Genomic DNA, 22,189 nt, shown 5'->3' with positions numbered 1-22,189 from the left:
TCGTATCAACCGACGCGGGTCGAAAATCGATTCGTAACAACCGTTCTCTAGCACATTGCAAAGTAATGGGGCTCGGCTGGGACCACAGAAAGAATCGTATCATCCGGAAATTCATATTAGCCGTGATCGTATCATCGAGATTCCACTGTACCTCATTATATCTATTACTTTGTTATATTCATTATTGCATGTACTGCAATATCAATCTCAATGGGGATTTCAAAAGGAATTTCACTTCCCTCGTTATATCCGTTATTTCATTATAACCTGTTTTGTTATAACCAGGTTTGACTGTATCTGTGTTCGTTATATCGAGGTTCGACTGTAGTGCAAATGAAATGTTGTTCTGTTCTTATTGTGTGCATCGTTTTCATTCGTCTTGTGCATGCGTTTTTTAGCAATGCTTGCCAATCATACTTGTATAGCTCACAGAAGCTTAAATTTAGATTGAAGGCCTGCAGGTTTGCTGCTTTTGCTTCTACTAGATATCTGCAATAGGCATCATACAGGCTTCGTTCCTGCCTAAAAGTGAAAGGGATACTTGAGTTATATTAGATCGAACGCTAACCAATGCTTTGTCCTAAACGTCTATGGCTTTGTGCTGATGTCTACAACTGGGAGAACTTGTGCTGCAAAGTGAAGGAAAAAGATTTATAGGCAGTAAATTTTATGACTGCCACAACTTGTGGGATTACTTCTGATTGTAGTGTTACTTTTCTGCTGCAGCTCTCTGGGTTGTTACGAGGAAGCCATTCAGCACTGCCTGCAAACAGGTTCACGCACACAGGATGTGCTTTGCCTCCTTGGTTTTTGTTATGGAAAGCTGGGCGAATATTCTGAAGCCTTAAAAGGTGCAAAGAATAAAATTTTTCTTGTTTGTCACATTTCTATTTTATGCGTGTTGGCATATGGGTCTGTAATGCACAAGTTTAATTCTGACTTCATAGCTTGAAATGCACAGTCAGAGTTTTGTATATTAAGATGTATTGAAATTTTGTTGCAACGTGAGTAATTTATATTATGCCCTAACGTTACTACAGTTGCACAATATAAGGAAAAGGCCTCAGCATCCATTGGCTATCTTATCCATTAACTCAGTTACCACGAACAGCAGTTGTGAGTTCTCTTAGCAGACCCATGCAACTTGCCGGTCAAAGACTAGTGAAGCTATCACACATTTATACTGCTGAAAATTATGCTACCGTGTTTTTCAAAGCTAGTTTGTTTTCGCGACACACAGACACGCGCCACATGATTTCTTATTGTCTCTGAGTGCACCTCAGTCTAATTTATGCATTTAAAAAATTACAATTGCATAAGCAATATTTAGGCCCACATCAGCTTGTGGAGGGACTTAGCTACATCTTTTCAAAGTTTCAGCTTTAAATCATTATTTCATTGTTTTTAGGGTGTCTTAGTGGCCCCTGCAGCAATTTGTTAAATTCTTGTCTCTCCTAACACATTTCTTTGGGCTAGTTGGTGCGATAATCCTAGTATATACTGTGCAAGCAGACGAAGACAGAGCATGGAATGAGGTAGGACTATGCACTGTCCTGTCTTCTTCCTTAGGTACTTGTATTGTCTCTCCTAATTTGCCTTGTGCAGTAGAAATTTTCACCATAATTTCCTTGACATGTGCCCTGTGTCTTTGCAAAGTCTAGTCCTGCTCTGACTCTGTTTTTTTTGGAGGGGGGAGCTATTGTTTTATTCTCTCTGTGATCTTTTCAATGCACTCCACCTGGCACACATTTAGCAATTTATTGTGATTCTCTGATTGGGGCCCACTTCTTTGTAACTTCTCCATTATCTTTTGCAAAGTACCCACTCAGTCCCTTCAAAGTTTCATTCCAAACTGACTTTTAGTTATGTTACAGTAATCGTTTCAAACATCCCAATGAGCATTATTGCAGTTAGCGAGACTTTGATAATTTCTTTTGACTTATGCAATGAACACGGGTCTTTGCAATTTCAATTTCGAAGTCACGATCTTCATGTTCCTGCAAAGTGTTGTCTCAATCCGCCTTTCACTACTCGAGCACCGTCACAAAAGCAAGTTGAATGAATAAATGAAATGAATGTTATTGGCCTCCTTCTTATCTCTTAACTGCTGTGTGCAGTAATAGCTGCATATAATGATGAAAAATATCAGGGAGGTGGTACATATTGGGTGCACAATACTGCCAAACTGCCTCAGCTTCTAAAAATGCTGCTTTCTTAGGGCAACAGATGCCGATAATGTAGTTGTAGTGTCGCAAGAAAAAAGAAAAAGAAAATAAATAACCTCATGTTAACCTCGTGTTCTGTGGCCATTGTCTGGTCTTGGCCAATTGCTAGAAAAGGGATGTAAGGACCAGGATTGACCTGCACGAAGTCTGCTAGTGGTTTTGAGTGGTTCTGTATAATACAGCTAGTGAACAGAAATCAACAGGTGTAGGGAACAGTATGCATAACACAAATTGGCCAAGTTTGTGTCAGTAGGCTTTTCAAGCACTAATGTGTGTTTTTATGCATGCAGTGTATGAAGAAGCTTTGTCAAAAAGTCAACTTGAGAAGAAGGGCGGAGTGGAGCTAGGCATGGCCATGGTCACGTTGAAGGCTTCTGGTGCAGCAGCTGCTAAGGATTTCCTCCAAAACAGGTCTTAGGTTCTTATATGCTAACATATGCTTTTCATTTTTTCCCCTAAACCAGTGTGAAGCATAAGCTCTGCATAACTTTGTGTTGGTGGAGTATTGCACAATACAGCCAAACAAGACAAAGAAGCAAGTGGACAAACTTTTGTTGTATGCTTGATATTTTGTTGTTTGATTTTCCGTCGGTCTCATGATGTTTGCAATCACTTGATTGCACACTTATGTTTCACTTGTGTAATGTGTAGGTTGCATGTGCACGTAAGGTGGATGTTTGAGGTTTAGTTGCCCATTTGTTACAGGGGCATAGCTGAGTAAAAGTAGTCTTATGAGGAAGCTTTAGCCAACTCTGGTATCTATATTCAAATGCATCTAAAATTCAGAAAAGCTCTCATGCAAGATAGATTTTAATTAAATTTGTTGCACTTGAGAGAGAGAAAGCTAAATTGTGACTGTAGCATGTAGAATCTTGATTTATCACCTCATAATTTAGCACCTCATCATCACAGTTTTGTAAACTACATCTGTTAGAGTATCTTGAGTGGACAAAATTGATACTGTATATACAAGTTTACAGCTTACGTGAAATAATTACAATGCTTGTAAGCGTTTTATGAAAATCGTACTTACGAATTAGTTGTATATTTCAAAGCGGTGTACAACACATTAAATTCGTCTGCTTTACATGTCTTAAGCAGCTTACAGAATTGTGATGTAGTTATTTATTACTGAATCACAGAGCTGGAAAATTAGTTCAGTCAACTTCATTAGTTTGACCCTGATGGGATCGATGAAAGTGACTGAATTATACAGCAGCTCAAATTAAACAAGATGCAAAGAAAACAGTAAAAAGACACCGTTGATTCATTTGGCAGTATTTACCTGATACTAACACGCCCTAATCAAATGTGTGCCCACTTTCAATGTGTTAAAAGTAGGAAACTAATCTAAAAATGACATTAAAGCTCCTAAACAAAGTAGAAATGAAACTAATCAAAAATGACATTAAAGCTCCTAAACAAAGTAGAAATTTAACGCGCACCAGATTCTTTAGCAAGAAAAATGGCTAAGGGTCTAATATGCGTTGCTCAATGACGGCTGGTTTTCTAAGGTCAGCTTCGCTGCATGATATTTAAAAGTCAGCTTCGCCGCAATACACCGTGTTATGCGGTAAAGCATACGAACGTCCTAAAGGCGGTTTTGGTTTCATATCTGATTGCACCGCGCAGGAAATTTTCGACACAATTATAGTGTACAAAGAAAAAAAAAGATGGTCCGCATTAGAATCGGGTAAATACTGTAATGAGACATTAAGAGCTAAGGTTATTGCTCGAAAATCCTCCTAGGGCATGCCGAAAATAGGCGTTTTCAGGTGGGACATGACGTGTTTTCAATGCATTCACTGACCTGCTCCACTGAGATGACACCGCCACTAAAGGAGTCGCTGTTAGGGTCACCATAGGGGTTAGGTGCATGCGCGCTGACTGGTCAAGTTCGAATTATCTGGCGAAGGCTAATTTTAGGATCAAAATAAAAATTTGGGCCGACAGAAATGCATGGACACCAGCCGGGACCTTCATTTGCTATCAAATTAACCGAAAAATTGAATTAACCAGAGTCAAATTAGCGGTAGTCTGTTGTACATGACTTTTATTTCAATTTTTGTTTAAAAGATTGATGGCCTAAATAAAAAAAATAATTATGTACAGTCAGTACATTTATATTGTTCTTTTAAATGCAACAAAACCTGGTCAAATTCAATGCAGTGGATGCCAAGAAAAATTTTTTCTCTGTTATCATGTACTTAGATAGGAGCTCCAAAGCTGAATCTTCCTCTTATTTATCAACTTGGCAGCCTGTTCAGCTCATTTCATACAGGAATCATTCACCAAAAATATGTGTAAAAAGCCTATGCAACATAAGCATACAAAACGCAGTGTAATGATCATTATGTACAAATAACTACTAGCACTTCACATTGCTGCAACTGATCAGCAATCAGCAGTCACTGCAAGCAACTAGTAGGCAGTAAAAGACAATGCATGGGGTACACGAATAATGTAGAGGTATGTTAGCATGTTAAACTATGGCATTCAAATAGTGGCTCAAATATGTGCTACTGCAATAAGTGCCGGGCGGATAACATATGCAGTTGCAATTTGTGACAAATGCATTACGAGGTGGTGCTTTCGCTTGTAGGTTAGGTGGCATGCCACAGTCTCGTGAATCTCTGGAGGCTCTCTTCTGCCTGTCCTTGCTTGCTGGAGACAATAGTACCTGTCGCAGTTCCACTCAGAAGCTCATGGTACTGAGTAAAAGTGGCACGGCACTTCACGAGAGGACTGCATCACTGCTCTGCTGCCAGCAGTTTATGAAGGTAAGCCGTTGATACTGTCGTATTACTATAAAGCTGCAATTTTGTGAAGCTGATCTGTCTTTTCTTTTGAATGTTATGGGCGATGGGAACAAAATACCGTGGAATCTTCTTTGTTCAAACTGCCAAGGATCCCAGTTTTTTGTTTGAATTATCTGAAGTTGAATAAAATGCAAGACGATTATTGATTATTGCACATACGTGCATAGACACAAGGTCACATTCAAACAGCAGTACAGCCAGACAATGCAGTACTACAGCCTTCATAGCCAGCAGCACAACCAAGCACAGATATGTTTGCTTTAAAATGTGGAGTTTCTTTTGTAGCACAATAAAACTTCATTATAACGAAGTTTAAGGGTGAACCGATATTACTTCGTAATACAGTCTACTCTCGTTACAACGGACCCTCATAATCCTGCAAAAAAATTTCCATTTTATCCGAAGTTCATAATAACTGAAATGCCTCACTTCCGAAACTTTGGTCGCAATGTCCAACATCATTATTGCAAAGAGTGAGTGACGAACGTCCGAAGTAAAAAAAAAAAAAAAAGAAAAAAAAAGTTGCAGTTTCACCCGAAAGATGAAGCATCGATTGCGCTAGCAGATTAATAGACAGCTATATTAAGTAAGGATAGTAGTTTTATCCGCCGTATAAAGTTCTAAACATTCGCTTACTAAATTACCAAGCACAGTGTCATGCGGGCACAGGTAAACATGAGCACATCTTGCTTGATGACCGCGAGAAGGCGCTGTCAAAATGCTGCAGTCAGGAAGCGCAGCAGCAGCAGAGTAAAGTCCAGGTGCTTCTCCCTCGCTCTCAAGGGTACAGATGTTGCTTCCGCACTTGGGCATCCGAGACGCACCGCCAGAGACGGTCTACACAAGTGGGGGATACTGCCGCTAAGGATAGCGGCGATGGGTTCGCTGGATGCTTCTGGTAGATTGAAGTAGAGACAGATGACGATTGAAAAGCACTTTCTATTTACAACTATTTACATGGAATTACAAATACAAATACAAGGTGGGACTGGAACGCATAGGGCGACCGTATATCGGCAGAGCCGATGGTGCATAGCACCGTACTTTGACCACAACGCTTGGTCGGGGCAACGGGGCCACGATTTTTACCCTTCGGCCCCCCCCGGCCCAAACATTTACAGCCCAATCGCCACTGAGTGGCTTGGAGAGTGGTCCGCCGGCGCACCAATCACTAATCCTGTACTAGGATCGTCTTTTGAGGGGTTTGCCGGCATTTCCAGTATTGCGCATCTTCCAAGCGGCCTTTCCACTACCACCTTTTACGGTGTTTTCTCCTTTCCTAAAAACAACATACAAACAAACAATGAACAAAGAGGGGAGGGTTACAAATGCATAGGAAACATACTCCCGCCCAGAGCCACAGAGCCCACCACAATAGGCACAATAAAATGCTAATAAACAGGTAGCACCTGCAAGCCGAAGCAATTGACCTTTGCTGTGACCCCTTCTCCACTCGTACCTATACGAAAACCGATAGCGTAGTAGCTACGGGTCATTTGTCAATGAAAACTGTCAACCGACACTTTAGGATCTGTTTAGTAAATGCTTGCTCATGAGAAGCTTTTCACGACGGTCACTTGGCAACGATCTCTGAAACGGGTTGTCAAAACGGTTACAATGGGAAAGGGGCACGCGGTGAATAATGAGTACTGCGTTCACGCGTTCTGTGCCGATGACACACCCGGCACGCGCACCTCAGGAGACAGCGGTAGTCACGGACCTCTTAGCTTTTGCTGTCAGGGCGACCGCACGCAATGTACATGACGAAGCACCGATATACCCTCTTCTTGAGGTCCGCTTTGTGCACTAATGGGCACTAAACGCGTCATCGTGCGCCGCCCCGTCATCGCTCAGAGCCAGTAGGCACACGAGTACATCTGGTTAACCCTAATCGGTTCCGTCACGTTTGACACCACTTAAAAGCGTGTCTCCGAAAGTATTTCGGAACCGTGTGCCGTAACCGACAAGGGTCTTTGACGGGTCATGACTTGCTGCCACTAATCGCCCCTCCACGTGCTGGGTATAATCTGGGCAGCGTGATGAGCCGTGCGCCTGCCTCATCTCGGCGCCGTCGCCATGACAGGCATCCGACACTGACCATCCATTATCCTATTGTGCTTTGCATGTCAAGCAAGGACCATCAGCAACCCACCGCTAGCCGTTTCTCTCCCCTTTCTTCGCAGCCGTTTCGTTCGACGAGACCAGGTTGAACAAAAACGCCGATCTTAAGCCCTCCGAGCAGCCATTAAAGAACTAACTAGCCGCTTCTATAGCAGCAGGCTTACAAGCAGCTAGCGAACTAAACATTGAAAGCACAGCACATACGAAGCTACCGGCACTGAGTGCACTTTGTCCTTTCGAGATACGGCGCCCTCATGGTGCGGCAGCAGCTGCTGGAGGTGAACGCCCCCTCCCTCTCCCTCGACTCCCCCCTGTGCCTCGCGCGCGAAAGAGACGGCGCGCTTCCGCCCCGCCTTCCTCCCTTGCGCGTGCGCGAGATTGAGCCACGATCGTCAGCTGACCCTTGCAAGTCATTTGTCAGCCTGTGTCGACACGGCAAAAGTACACTTTATACACCCGATTTTGAAAAAAATTGCCGCTAATTGCGTCCGCTGTAGCCGATAGTCCGTTGTAGCGTGGTGCATTCAAAGTGAACTTCGTTGCATTACTAAAATAGGTAGAGCAAACTAAAGTTGAAATATGTTCCATTATATTCGAAAGTCTGTTGTACGCGAGTCCATTGTAACGAGCGTAGACTGTATACATTATTGCCCTTTAGTGCACTATATGTCCACTGGGGTGCACAACCTTACACATGCATAAAAGAAGATGGCTTTGCAGCTTGCAGAACCGCTACATGGCCACGTATGGGACAAAATTTAATAAAACAGCAGAATAATCTCAGGCGTGTGCAAGACATGACTTTTTAGCACTTGATGTGACTGCCTTTAGAATAGCTACCTTTTTTTCCAATGTGGTGGTCTTTCTTTTCACCCTTCCGCAAGGCTCATCTATAGCACCATGAAACTGGTAAGACAGTGACTCAGTCGATGAAACGGCTTGCATACTGCTATGTGAACAAAGCCCGTCGTGGTCAATTAACGTGTGGCAGACAACACGGTGCACTGACTACGCAGCTGATCTAAGCTGATCCACAGCTCCCACGTGGCTCCACTGTGTGAATGAGGAGGCTAACGAACCTCCTGTGCTGGCTTGGCTTGGTCAACTCATGGCCTCCAAGATTGCACTGGCGCCGATGCAATCTTGGAGCCTACGCCTAGCTGCACCAGCCTGCGCGGTGCACTGCAGTGAGAGAGAAGTGAATGCACTGGTCTTTCGCACTGCTACTCGCAAAAAGTGGCTCAACATCGTGATCGCACTTCTTTTTCTCAAGGTGACGTGCCGCACAGGCTGGTGCAGGCTTAGGCACAGCTAGGCGTGGCGGCTGAGATTGCACCGGCGCAATTTCAGAGGCCATGCCTAGCTGCAACGGCGTGACATTAACAGAGAGAAGTACAATGGTGATAATAAGCCTCTGCTTATGTGCGGCTACGCGCAGTGGTGAGAAAGATCAGTGTTGCTCGACAGCGTATTCAGTGCGGGGACGTGGGAGGTTTGAACTTATACACCGAATGTGTCCCAAACCCTGCAGAATGTCATATATTCAACATACAAGGCTCAGGTATTTTTTTGGTTTCGGACACGGATCCAGTATGTTATATCCATTGGAAGGGCACTTTTATTTCGTTAAAACGAGGTTTTAAATACGTCTATTCCTATGGGGATTTCAAGGGGAATTTCATTTACTTTGTTATATCGAATATTTCATTATGTCCCGTTTCGTTATAACCAGGTTTTACTGTAGTTCTCAAACGATGGTCTCTTTACCCTCCAGGTCTATGAGATGTCTCTAGGACACGCATGTCCACGCGTCTTTGTAAAATGTGTAGCCAGCTTGAGTAAACAGTAGCTGGGTGAAAAACTTGGTAAATAGTAGCCACCCACCACTGTAGCAGCTTCCCTACAATAGTTGCCTGCCCGGGTCACGTTAAAATGCCGGTGCACAATCAGTTTTCTTTTTTTTGGTACCGTAAATCTCCTCGGGGGTTGTTGCCATTTCATTCCTCTGTGGCTCGTCACATTCACACCTATCGTCACCAACGCTATCACGATAAGCATCTTTACCCATCTGTTTTACAGCGCATGTGACGTAGTGCCACTGTATGTGTACTGCACATTTTTAAAGGTGCCCCGAAGTACTTTTTATCGAAGTCGAGAAATGCATTGAAGTTAATATAGACTATTTCAAATAGACTACAGTGGAATCTCGTTGATATGATTCTGCATAATACATTTTTCGGGATAATACGTTTTTTTCTTCTTTTCCCAGCCACTGTCTTACAGGAGCAATGTATTTCGGACAATACGATTTTCGGATGACATCTTTTATTTTCTGCTTCCTGTGAAGATTGTATCAACGAGATTCCACTGTATTTCAGAAATACTTTGGCGAAAAAAATGCATCAATACGTTCAGACGAAGCAGGAGTTATTGGCAATCAAAGGCAGCATATGATACCGTTTGCTGTGCTCCCAATCTTTCTTCAATGCCTTGCTCTGCGAAGGCTACGACAGAGCAGGGGTCTGCTTACAACGCTCTGCCCACTTAACGTCATCGTGGTGTGCAGTTCAAATTGAGCCGCAGGCTCTCAGCCAGCAGACTCGTCAGTGGCACCCAGTGGTGGCCGCGGTATCTACACTACGTAGCAGACCACAACTACATGAAACTGTAGTGTGTATGCGTAGCTTTTGCTTTGTGCACGACAGGGCTTGAGTGCTCACTTGCGCTCATACAGGGTCTGTCCCAAAACTTCCCAGAATTTTTTTTTATAAATCATTTATTCAATATCAGCTTACAATCTTTTCCGAACTTTTGAAAGTATTCTCCCCCTGCTTCGATGCACCGCTGCCAATGCTTCACCCAATCATTGAAGGCGCCCTGGAAGCCGTCAACGGGAACCTCCTTCAGTGAAGTCGTCGCAGCTGCTTTTACCATCTCCAAGGTCCCATGTTGAGTTCCTTTCAGGGTTCTTTTGATTCTTAGGAACAAAAAGACGTCTGGTGGTGCCAGATCTGGGCTGTACGGCAGCTGGGGCCGCGTTGCCACACCCATTTTGGCCAGAACCTCGTAGGCAATGAGCATGGTGTGGCTTGACGCGTTGTCATGGTGCAAGATCCAATTGTCGTGAATTTCTTTTCGGACACGTTGAACCCTGTTGCGCAATCGTTTGAGCACTTCACAGTAAAACTCCTTGTTGACTGTTTGTCCCTGTGGCACGAATTCACTGTGAACCACACCTTTTCTGTTAAAAAACACAATGAGCATTGCCTTGATTTGCGATTTGCTCATCCTTGCTTTTTTCGGGCGAGGAGACTCCGTGTTGTGCCCCTCGCTGCTCTGACGCTTTGATTTGGGATCGTACTCAAAAATCCACGTCTCGTTCCCTGTGATCACTCTGTCCGAAAATTCTCGGTTCGTTCAGTAGCGTTCCTGCAATTCCTGGCACTTCAACAAACATTCTTCCTTCATCTCACTCATCAGGCCTTTCGGCATCATTTTCATGCAGACTTTCCTTATTTGAAGATCCTCTGTTAAAATGCGATGAACGATCATTTTGGGTATTCCACCCTCCTATGCAATCATCCGAACACTTAATCTCCGGTCCTTGTCCAAAACTTGACGCACTTTTTGCACTGAGTCGTCCTTTTGTGATGGCGACGGGCGTCCCAAGTGGTCGTCGTCTTTGACGAACTCCCGACCTTCCCGGAACCTCTTGTGCCACATGAAAGTTTGGCTTTGTTTCATCACGTCGTCACCGTAGGCTTTCCGAAGCATATGAGCGTCTCTGCTTCGTTTTTACCCAGTTTCACACAAAACTTGATTGCATAACGCTGCTCCAAAAACTGGTCCATTTTTTGTTTTCTCGGCGAGGGTGCAGTAGATACCTCTGCGCTGGAGCGTGACCTGCCTTAACAACTGCTCGCAGGCAACTGAGACCAATCTCGTTTCGAAGCTTAGATCCCCCACTAACTTCACCGCCCGAAGCCCCGCCCCGCCAGGCTGGCGTTGCCAACTACAAAAAAATCATTCCGGGAAGTTTTGGGACAGACCTTGTATGCTCCAGTCTATCAGTGCTACGATGTGCAGACCGGCTTCCTGTGCTTGCAACTTGAGCATCTTGAAGTGCTATAAATAACTCAAAACGAAGTCTGCCAAGGTGTCTAACCAGGAGTTGCCAGGGATGAGCTCACACTAGCAAATGTGCGTGTGGTCTGACCTTAATTTAGCTTTGCGTGGTTCAAGGCTAGTTGAGAGCTCAGTTCAGAGTTAACAGATGTTCACAGCAGTGTATGCTATCCACGGACTCTGTTTTTTCACCAAACTCGAGGGTGGTTCAGGACCCCTTTAATAGGGTATAACCCAAACGCCTCTCCATTCCCTGCTGCAGGTGGTGCAAAGTGAGCGTCATGTTTCACTCTGGCAGCATCATATTCCGTCACCGCTCACCTGTTCGATTTCGTTTTGGTTTCCCATAGCTGTCTTAAAACACTGCACAATAAGAAAACAATGCAGCACGTCTCCGGCCACTCGGGCCCCACTGGCTCAATGCACGCTGGTGTCTTGTGCCGCAATGATTCTTGCCAAGTAGACATGTCAAAACTTTCTGCCAAAATGTCCAGCCCAAAGAAGCGTCTGACTCGGGCCGAATTCGAGGAGAGCAAATGTAAGCTTGCCAAAGCTGCATAAACGACAGCGTGTGTCTCGTATTCGTGCAACACTTCACGTTATGTAGATGTCAACTACAGTTGAGTCTACCAAATTTTTTTATGACTTCAGTTCACACGTTTTCCCCGTTAATATATATTTTCGTATTTTTTTCTCCAAAATGTATGAGCAAGGTTTTACTGTACATTCCTCCAGTCCATATTACTACATTTCATCTCCACAGATTAGAGGCTAGCACCACCCTTTGACTGAAAATATCGCTGAACTTCAGTAACACTGCGCTTAAATATATACTATGTACTTAACCAGACACGCTCAACATGTGTTGGGAGGCATTAGAGTGGAGACTTATTTCTAAAGCTACTGCTAGTGCCGTGTATTGCTGAGGACTATTACTTAAGCACAATGTTGAGCAAGTAGCTTCATTCTGAGTGGTTGGGCTGTAGTACACTAAATGGTGGAGTTGACGAACAGGTTCAAGCTGTGGAAGTTGAGACTGATAAAATGTCGTTTGGTTGGCAAGTATGATAAAGAAAAGAAAACAGATGCCGTTGAATATTAAGGAATTATTAAAAGCCCGACGTCTTGTGCCCCTCACGGGAGCCTTGTTCTTTGTGAACAAAGCTCCCCTTATAAGCAAGGTGCCCGTGAAGGGGCCAAGACATTGAGTTATTAATAACTCCTTCATGTTTGTCTGTTTTGTTTTCTTCAAGGTTTGAGTTTAGGTCTGTTTGTGTATGCAGATATTAAGCTACATATATTGTCATTATATGACCTACAGCCATCATTTTCCATTGTTTGATTTTATCATTACAGGGTGCCGACGCTCGCCAAGCCTGTCGTGTACTCAGTAGCGCTGTGCACTTGCACCCAGACAAGGGCTCCTTGTGGTCAGTGTTAACCCAGGCCCTGCTGACGGAAAAGAGACCCAGTGCTCTGTGCTGTGCCTTGGCTGGTCTCATTCTTGGAGAACACTCTCCACGCCACATGGCCATGCTTGTGCTAGCTAGGCTGATGCAAGGAAAGTCCAAGGAAGCCCTGAGAGTTGCTCAAAAGATGGTATTCCTCTACCCTGGTGAGAACTGCTGCCTTTTAACAGCTGTAGATTTCATTGTGCAGGTCTTTTTAAGTTCATGCCTTAAATGAATGAGCCTGGCATCACGATATCAGAATAATGAAAACCTGGTAATGCTAGTCATAGTCTAACATACCGCTAAGTCATGGTTGTTTGGCCTGAGAGAATGTGAGAGGGTTCATAATCACAGAGCTTTGAGAAGTCTTGCTTGCATAATAGCAACGTCTGCTAAGGTGTCATGTCTGTTAAAAGAAAACCTTCTTCCACTGCTTTTCAGACTCTCACTCTGGCTGGGTGCTCCTTGGACTTGCTATAAGCGAATGCCAAGTTGTGGCTGACAAAGCTCTGCAGCATGATCGCTTTCTACTTGGTGCCGACGCTTCGTGGAAACTTTGGTCCAACCTGGTTCAAGTGCAGTATGCCTGCAAACACCATCGATGGCAAAAAGTGTCAGAGCTGGTGCTTCTCGTAAGTAATGCAGAACGTTTATATGAATTTGGCCACTGGAATAACAGTTGTGGTAAGATAAAAGTACTGCAAGTAATATGCTTTACTGACCAATGTCTGAAAGGATATGATTGTACAAGTATAGCCAGCAGACTGGAAACAGGGAGATAGAAACATGAAATCCATGCACAAAGATTCTGTCTCTGTCTCTTTTTGTTTCCAACTTACTGGCTGTACTGATGGAATCATAAATCAACTAGCACAGCTTTAAATTCTTAGGATATGATGTTTCTGGGTCCACATTAGATTGCCATTATTCCTTGTTGGTATGAGAGACCTTCGACAGCTTTGTACTTTGAGCATGATGCAGTGTAAAAATAATTACTTTAGAAGCGAGATGTGATGAAAATGCAGAAATAATGTTACACAATAGAACAAAGAAATATGTGGTAGCATACAATGAATTGATTTTAGTACTAGTCTCAACGCTCATGCCTGCAGCGATGAAATAATGATTATTGCACAGACCCAAATGGTCTATATGCCTGCACAAGATTTTGGTGGTACACTGTGGCAAAACAAAAATGCTTATATTTAGATATTGAGCAAGCTAGAGAACCAAGCAGATTCCAAGACATTGTATTCTTTCTTGCGACATTAGTCAGTGATCCATTGCATTACATACTTTTACTATAACATTTATCCCATGAAGTGGCTTTCTATTTTACACATTAAAACACCATGACAAACTGTGATTGATCATTCTTCATGGACGCATGAACTCTGTTATGCAATTGTATGTAATGTACGAGCAAACCATCCGAGCCTTTGCTGTGCCAGTGCAGTTTTCTCATGTCTAGAAAAAAGAATGCCACAGGGAGTCCAAAACATCTGAACAAAACAGTTGAAAGGGAATGAACACTTGAGCATGAAATTTAGATCTAGTTAAACATGCTATTTGACAGGGAGTCTTCTTTTACATCTCACTATATAATGTGAGTTACTCAGCCACGTAATGCTTCTCTCTCTTTTCTTTTTCTTTCTGTTTAGGTTCTCTGGGGATTTGCAGGCAGCCCATTTGTGTCCAAGTCACTGAATGTGTTGCAGGCAATTTCAGAATTACTGACAAAATCGACACATCTGGAGAAGGCCTCTCTGGGTTCTATTCAAAGTGTAGTCGAGTCCGAGGACATAGCTACGGGATGGCAGGTCAGTGCCTCACATGTTTGCTTGAACATGCCAAGAACATGTGCACTAGTTGCTTTAGTGATAACTGTCTCTGGTTATTAAAAATGACATATTTGAGTCACAGTTAGAACATACGACACTTATGAACAGTAGGATGTCATTGTCATAGGATTTAATATGCTATGTTCTCTTTTTTGCTTATGAGTGATCAACAAATGCCAATGGAAATGTGAACATTGCAGATGCTCTCGAAGCTGCAACAGAGAACTGCAGACTACAGCGGGGCTATTGAGTCACTTGAAAGGGCAAAGAAGTACGACGGGTGAGAGAAAATAATTATTTTAATTTTTAGGAGTTTTTCTCAACTTACACTCAATAGCTATGCTCTAAGAAGGTATGTTATGCCCATCTACAATGGAATGCTTGCTTGCTATAAACCTAAACTAATTTTTTTTCTGGCACTACTTTGTCACTGTTCAAAGGATCGAATCTTGTTGCTGACTTCTTTCTGTGCGTACATGTGATTGACTGCATCTATTATGTCCTTGTAAAGTCAAACTTCTATATAACAAAGTCTGTAAAATGAGCACTTTACTGTGTTATATCAAAGTTTCGCTACATTGAAGTTGTACCTCACATTCAAAGGACTGTTCACATTCAAAGTTGCCGACTGATTTTTCTAACACAGAAGGGGCCATAAAAGATGTTCGAATTTATGAGCGTCCTTGAATTTTTCGGCAGTCTAAAAAAAAACTAATTTCAATGGAAAAAAAAAGTTTCTTTGTATTTGAGAGTCGGCAACTAATGTCATGGTTTGATGCCATTTCGACGAAGATATATTCACAGTGCATCATGTCATTCGTGCATCATGTCCAAAAATTCTAACAAGATTCAGTACGGCGTCCAAAATTTTAATTGCCGTTATGCATTGGTTCTATGGACTAGGTCGCGGTGTGGTCGCGAGTTAAGTATGAGTTAGACCTAACATGGCGTCTGCAATTTCAGTTGCCGTTATGTATTCATTTCACAGAACACCTGAAAATTGGTTCTTTTCGAGTAGGTAGCTATGCTATGGTTAAATAATCGAGCAGCTCTGAAAAACCTGCTGGTTACTTACATCTAAAACCTGTTTCAGGTGCAAGGCACTTACCTAAAGCACTTTATATTAGGGGTGTGCAAATATCAAATTTTCAATTTCAAGTCGAATTTGAATCATGAAAACCATGTGCAGCTTGAATATTTTTAGAATACAAATATTATTGGTTTTTCAAAAATGCAAATTTTCACCAACCGTAGGTATTAAGAAAAAGAAAGGATGTTTATTGCACAGCAAATAACATACAGTACTGGAAAATTATGCTTTGTGCTCAAAAAAAGTTTCTAGTACAACACTTTTGCTTGACAGTATCATAGCAGCAGTTATTTAACGGTTAATGTTGTCATGAAGGAAGGACAGCTGCGCGACATGTTCAAGGAGCAGCGATACCCTCCGGTATGTCACAATTCATTCATGCACTGAAAAGTGCTGCTCACTGGACACACTAGTGCCTGATATCGGCAGGTATCTCATTGCATGCCAAACCAACAATGGGCACCATGCTTGCACCACCACTCACATAGATCTTCTTTTTGGCCCAAAATTTCATCATGCACATATCTTTCAACCTGTGCTTGTAGCAGCGAAAATTGCTGTTGGTTAATGAGCTTATCAAAGTCTTTCCACAGTGCTGACGTGGAAAGAGCCTCTTCAGAAGCTTTCGTTGTTGGGGACATATCTCGGTTTCTTGGTGTTAAAATTTTCCTTGCTTCTTCTAAAGCCAGGTTTTTACTCCAGTTTGCCATTGAAGCACACTGTTGGCACTTAACTACTTTAGAACGAGGGTCTAAAAACATTGCCATGCTTTCTATTTGGTCAAATTTGTAGTTTGGAAACCATATTTTTAGGCACTTAGCCAGATTAGTAGCAGACAGAGGTTTCCACCTGGCGGCTGGTGTTGTCCAGATGCATGAAGAGGCAGCATAGTGTTAGTACTTGAGCTGATAATGTCGGTTAATCGTAAGCACCGGCAGGGGCCCTGTGGCAGTAACCCTTGTTACTTTTCATTTACTTCACTGCCAGGTAAATATGCTTCACCGCATAACACAGCTGTACTGCGGCGAAGCTGACTTGAAGAACCGACAACAGCAATTTTTGAGGTTCAAATATTTCGAATAGTAAAAGTGTCTTTCGAATCGAATCGCATACTAACATATTCGAATAGAATATTTAAAACTTCGAATATTCACACACCACTGCTTTATATTTGTGGTGGAAGTAGTCTGTTAATATTCCTACCCATTTCGCCGGGAATCTGTCTCTTTCTTCATGGCATGAAGGATAGCTTTTTTCAACTTCAAGATCACGAAGAGCGAGCCCTGTGGTATCCTGAAACAAGCGGTGACATCCTTTTTCTTCTCACCGATTGAGATTGTTTGCAAAATACCAGCCTCCTCGAGCGATAGGGCCTTGCATTTAGTACCGCTACTCATGCCTCGGGAGGCATTAGCCACAACAAAAGTACCATATTGGGCGCTGACATGGGAAGTGCGGAACTATACTGTGTAGAATGTTGGTCAAAACGAGTTGTTGGACTAGTTTCTGTTTATCATGGCTGCAAATTGTGCCAAAGAACACAAGGGACAAGCAAGAAGACTACTCCTTGTGATAGTCTCGGTCTCCTTGCTTGTCCCTGTAGTACAGTCTAGTCCGTCGTGTTCTCTGGCACTGTTTGTAGTGTAGAATGCAACCAATTCCTTATTCTATTAAATAAATGGCCTTTCAGGTAGAGCAGCGTGCAGTGTCAGATTTTGGAAGCCATAGCCGGCTATTCAGTGAACCGCTTCGCCAGCTGCTTTTTACTATTTGGCGCACAATTTGAAAGTTAATCCTGTGATTTAACCATTTGACCATTGGCACCTGTAGTAGTTTCCATTTATTGTCTCGGTCATCATTCTCAGCAGCAGTGAAATTTCATTATTTTGAAATTGCAAATAACCAGACTTTGCTGCATAGAGGTTAAACATATGCGGTGTTCTATGGGAATGAAGCTATGAAAAGTTAAGTACTTTGTTACAAAGAGGATTGAAGTTCATCATGTCGAGGTTTAACTCTACAAATTTGGTCGTCTATCACCATTTGAACTTGATCATTCTTCAACTAATCTTTTGCATTTTTCTGTACTCTATCTGATGAAATAGTTTTTTTTTAAATCTGACTTACGACTGGCCATGTGCAGTTCCATTACTTTTAACAGTAATGGCAGTGAGAAAACCTGATTGATCTTGTATAAAAGTCATGGAGTGAAGTTGTTTCGCTAGTTACTTCATGTGATGCCCCTGTAATTTTCATGCCTTTTATACCTTGCAGTAGGTAAAGTTGGGTGGTGTTCTGGGAACGAGCTTTAGCGACTTGGTCCCTGGCAGTGTCGAGAATGACTAATCACTAGAGTACAGTGTGTTACAGCTTGCTTCCTTTTTCGTGTTTCCTCTCAGCATGAAAGGGAAGATCCTGGAGTTAGAACTGTGCCAAGCCTGGCTGTCCTTGCGTTCTGCAAAGGTACGTTTTATAGTATAACTCGTGGTAGAGAATTTTCAGTAACTTTCATCAGGAGTATTCATTTTTCCTGCCTTTCCATAAGCACTCCCGAGAGGCCTGGCAGACATGCTTTTCTAATGTTGTGCTGCATTGACATTACATTTTAGCATGTTATGCCTCAATCCATGACCCACTGAACACACATATCTTTATCAGTGTCCACTGCTAATATGCATATGCATGATGTAAAAAATAAATTTTCTGCACTTGAGGTGACGTGCCTTGCTATGGTATTGACATGCTTCTGTGTTTTACAGTTAAACCTGGGTATGACGAAATTGACAAATTCTCGAAAAACTTCGTTATAAAGAGGATTTCGTTATATGCAGGTTCGGCACAAAAATTCGAAAAAGAAACACTTACCGTATTTACTCGATTCTAACGCGCACCCGTTTTCAGTTTTCGTCGAAGCACTCATCCTTGGAATGTCACACCAGGTACCGGATGCGTGGACGCGTGTCGTTTCGCACAAGCGCGAGGCATCGGAAACGAAGAGCGAGCGTCACGATGGCGTCGTAGCGTCGTATATTGTTACAGTAGAATCCCGCTGTTACGTTCCCGGGGGCTGCGTTTTCCCGGCTGTTACGTCGTTTTCGGCCGGTCCCGGCACAGCTCCCATAGAACCCAATGCATTGGTAACCCCGCTGTTGCGTCGCAACTGTGAACTGCCACCCCACGCCGGGCCGAGTGGCCATTTGGACTTTTCATGTCGCTTGGCTTGGTGGCTTGACGATGGCATTGGCCGCCCAAAGTGCCGGGGGCGACAACTATGACGTATTTTCGGTTTCCGCCAGCAAAGTATGGCCCTTGAGATCCCTATTTGCTATATAAAGATGGTGTCTGTGACTCGTTGTGGCCCTAAAATTGGTTTTGACTCATAGATATTCCGTATAAAGTCCAAGGGCGATAACGCGGTCGCCGCGCGCCGTATGCTGTATGTGCGAGCCGACGACCGCGTCTAAATCTCGCGCGCGCACGAAAAGCAGGGAGGAAGTGCGCCTTCTTCCGTTGCGCTAGAGGCACCGGCGAGGGAGCGAGGGGGAGGGATAGCGGGGCGGCGTTGTACTGTACTCTGGCATCAACTGCGTACTGCGCGGCGGCGCGCGGTCTAGCAGTGTAGGTGCGTCGGCGGCTCGTAGCTTTGTGCGTGCTGTGTGTTCTCGGCGCTCAGTTTGCGTTCAAGCCATAGACAACAGCACGAAGGTCACTTCGCTCGCTTCTCCAGCGGCGCTTCCACACGCCGCCATTGTTTGACAGCGCGTGTCCGCGCTCATCGAGTGTGATGTACCACTCTCCGTTTTCCAGTTGATGTTGCCGACGTGTGTACCAGCGCGTCGGCAACATCAACTGGAAAAGGAGAGAGTGCCGGCTTGGCGGGCTAGGCCAGCTGCAGCAAGCAGCAGGATCAGGTTTGAATGAAGGGAGGGGGAAAGGTCACGCCCGCGGCGGCAAGATCGCCGGGTTGAGGGATGCAGGCCCGCCTCGCACACGCACGCACGCACACGTGCGCTCGCTTCGCATTCCGTCGCGGCAGAGAAGGTGCTCGCGCAAAAATGACAAAATTTGGGGTGAAATCTCTAGGTTGTCGAGGGGAAAATTCGTTATATCGAGGGGGTCTCCCGCTGCCACTTCGTTACGTAGAGGTCTCAAATACATGTGCTTCTATGGAGTAACGGCGGGGAATAGAAAAACTTCGTTATATCCAGGAATTCGTTATATGGAGGTTCGTTATGAGCAGGTTTAACTGTATATATTCACATTACCTTTTTGCAACTTCTGTGTCTGTAAATCAAGTTTAAGTTTGGATAATTGCACATTTGCACACATACTACTCTTATACACATGCATGTAGACACAGTTCATGCATAAATGCTCATAAAAGATATGTAACAATCAATGCATGCAGTCCCGACACCGAATTGGCCCTGCAGACATGATGTAGCAGTGCCACATTGTATGCAGCATATTCAAAAGCACTTGCCAAATGTGTTGTCATTGTCAATATATCATAGCTAGGAACTTTTCAGAGCAGTTAAAGTTGCCCATTGTGTGATTAACAGGTGCATTTTGTGTGCTGATTATAGCATCATCTAGTAGTTTATCCTTACAAAAATCGTTGAACCAGCTTGTGCACTAATAGTCTTGTTAACATACTTCAGCAAAGCAGCAATCACACCAGCATTACTGCATTAGTATTGCCAACAATTATCTGCATCAAAAGGACTTGTTACTGGGAAAGCTGATGCAGTTTACTGTACATGTACAGGTCATCAGCATATGGAACTAGACATATTTAATGTTATTGCTTTAATGTCTAAGCCTGTCATGCTGCATGTTGGTAAAAGTAACTGTTTGAAGCAGCCTCTCTCCAGTTTTTTTCATGCACTTTCTGCAACCAACAGTGTCTATCATATACACATGCAGTTGAAGTATTGAATATAACAATGTGAGCTTAGAATGCAGTACAATATGTTATGCTGAAGCAGAACATTGTGTAGTGACCAAGTTTACTTGTAATCTTTGTTCGATGATATTATTTGTTTCAATATGTTGTAGATTGACTCGCACCAACGTGAAGAGATGCTAAAGGCTGCCCTAGGTCATCTCAACACGGCACTGAGAACGAATCCCAGGTGCAAAGCAGGCCACATGATTCTTGGTGTTTGGGCACTGGAGAATGACAATTCTAGGCAAGTAATAGGCACTCGTATGACCAAAAATCTGAGAGAAACCTACTGCTTCAAGCAGTGCTGCAATTGCCTTTCTGCATTTTCGTAAGTGGCATGTGATGCTATGTACTATCGACCAAAAAAGTTTACGGACCAAGGGATCTGCCAAAAAGCTGAAAATCTCCGCAGCCTGAAACACCAGCCTGGTATTCCCATTTCCAGCCTCTACTGGTATATGCGAACAACATTGTGATGTACGGCTTTACTGGCTACGTTTAAAGGCTGCTCGGATATTTAGCGTTTTCTGAGATCCCGTGGTCCGTAAGCTTTTTGGTCGATAGTACTTGCTGCAAAAAAGAAATTGGAAGCATTAACAGCTCCTAGTGGTTATCATCTGGCTCATGCTCTTTATGAGCAGTGCGGTAGCAAAAAGCCAAATAGCACTTCTGAGCATGTAATACGAGTTTCTACTGGGAGAACAGTAGTAGAAGTACTTAGAAGCTAGGAGTTGTGCAGGAAAGCAATGGAAGTGGGGATCCTTGCACTTCAAAGGCAACATTCGTGATGTTTCAGTAGTGGAGCAGCAAGGCAAAGGATGTGACGTAAAGTGCCAAGCGACTAGAGCCTTTTCATGCAAGTGACTGCCAGGCCTAGCCATTCTTATTATATGAGAGTGCATATACCTTTTTTTGTATTGTGTATGCTTTTCATGAAGAAAAAAAGAAAGCATAAGTTGTGGGGTTGCGCGAATCTCATGCGTCCCCTGATGTTGTTTTCTCCGCATGGCTCTCGCGTCTCCTGTAATCCGGCTTCTCCGCATAGCTAAGCGCTGGCGGCGGTCAGCGTAGATGTTACGAGAGAGGGTGCAAGGATTGCGCTGCTAACGCCACCTGACGGTGGGGGTTATGTGGGCGCAAAAGGGAGAAGGCTGTTCCTCTTTGGATTGACGTCGGTGAGCGATGCGGACTTTCCACGCGTGTGCCGATCCACGCGTGTACCGAACCACGCTTCGTGAGCCCGTCTTGCGAGGCTAGGAGCAGGTCACCGGAATGGACGAACTCGGATCGCTTGAACCCGCCACCATTCGCGTGACCGTACACGTGAACGACTAGGCGATGGTGTCTAGCATGGGGCGAACTAATTTGCTCGCTATCCACTTTGTGGTGAGTTGGACTTCCTCGATTTGTCACGCGCCCATAGGCGTAGTAGTTCGGCTAGAGTGCAATAATGTATGAAAGGAGCAATAAATAGTGTGTGAAAGGAGCCCTTATGATTGTTTGTACTACTGTGTTGTCGTTTCTTTGTCCCAAGAGCACGTGTGAGACCCCACAAAGTAATGCTATCAG

The 22,189-nt window shown here is 43.7% G+C and overlaps 1 protein-coding gene across 1 annotated transcript in view; it reads left to right on the top strand.

The window, feature by feature from the left end:
• Nucleotides 1–22,189, top strand: part of LOC119442227 (tetratricopeptide repeat protein 37-like) — an 84,007-nt gene that overhangs the window by 55,815 nt on the left and 6,003 nt on the right. Inside the window, exons 30-38 of the mRNA XM_037707021.2 lie at nucleotides 727–851; nucleotides 2,516–2,636; nucleotides 4,828–5,005; nucleotides 12,647–12,905; nucleotides 13,183–13,373; nucleotides 14,403–14,561; nucleotides 14,783–14,862; nucleotides 18,072–18,135; nucleotides 20,731–20,864. Coding sequence (XP_037562949.1) covers nucleotides 727–851; nucleotides 2,516–2,636; nucleotides 4,828–5,005; nucleotides 12,647–12,905; nucleotides 13,183–13,373; nucleotides 14,403–14,561; nucleotides 14,783–14,862; nucleotides 18,072–18,135; nucleotides 20,731–20,864 — 1,311 coding nt within the window. The remainder of the gene's footprint in view (nucleotides 1–726; nucleotides 852–2,515; nucleotides 2,637–4,827; nucleotides 5,006–12,646; nucleotides 12,906–13,182; nucleotides 13,374–14,402; nucleotides 14,562–14,782; nucleotides 14,863–18,071; nucleotides 18,136–20,730; nucleotides 20,865–22,189) is intronic.

Source organism: Dermacentor silvarum, chromosome 2 (genome assembly GCF_013339745.2).
Source record: "Dermacentor silvarum isolate Dsil-2018 chromosome 2, BIME_Dsil_1.4, whole genome shotgun sequence".
Taxonomy (NCBI): Eukaryota; Metazoa; Arthropoda; class Arachnida; order Ixodida; family Ixodidae; genus Dermacentor; species Dermacentor silvarum.
The sequence above is the reverse complement of the archived record's forward strand: the minus strand, read 5'-3'. Positions and strand labels throughout refer to the sequence as shown.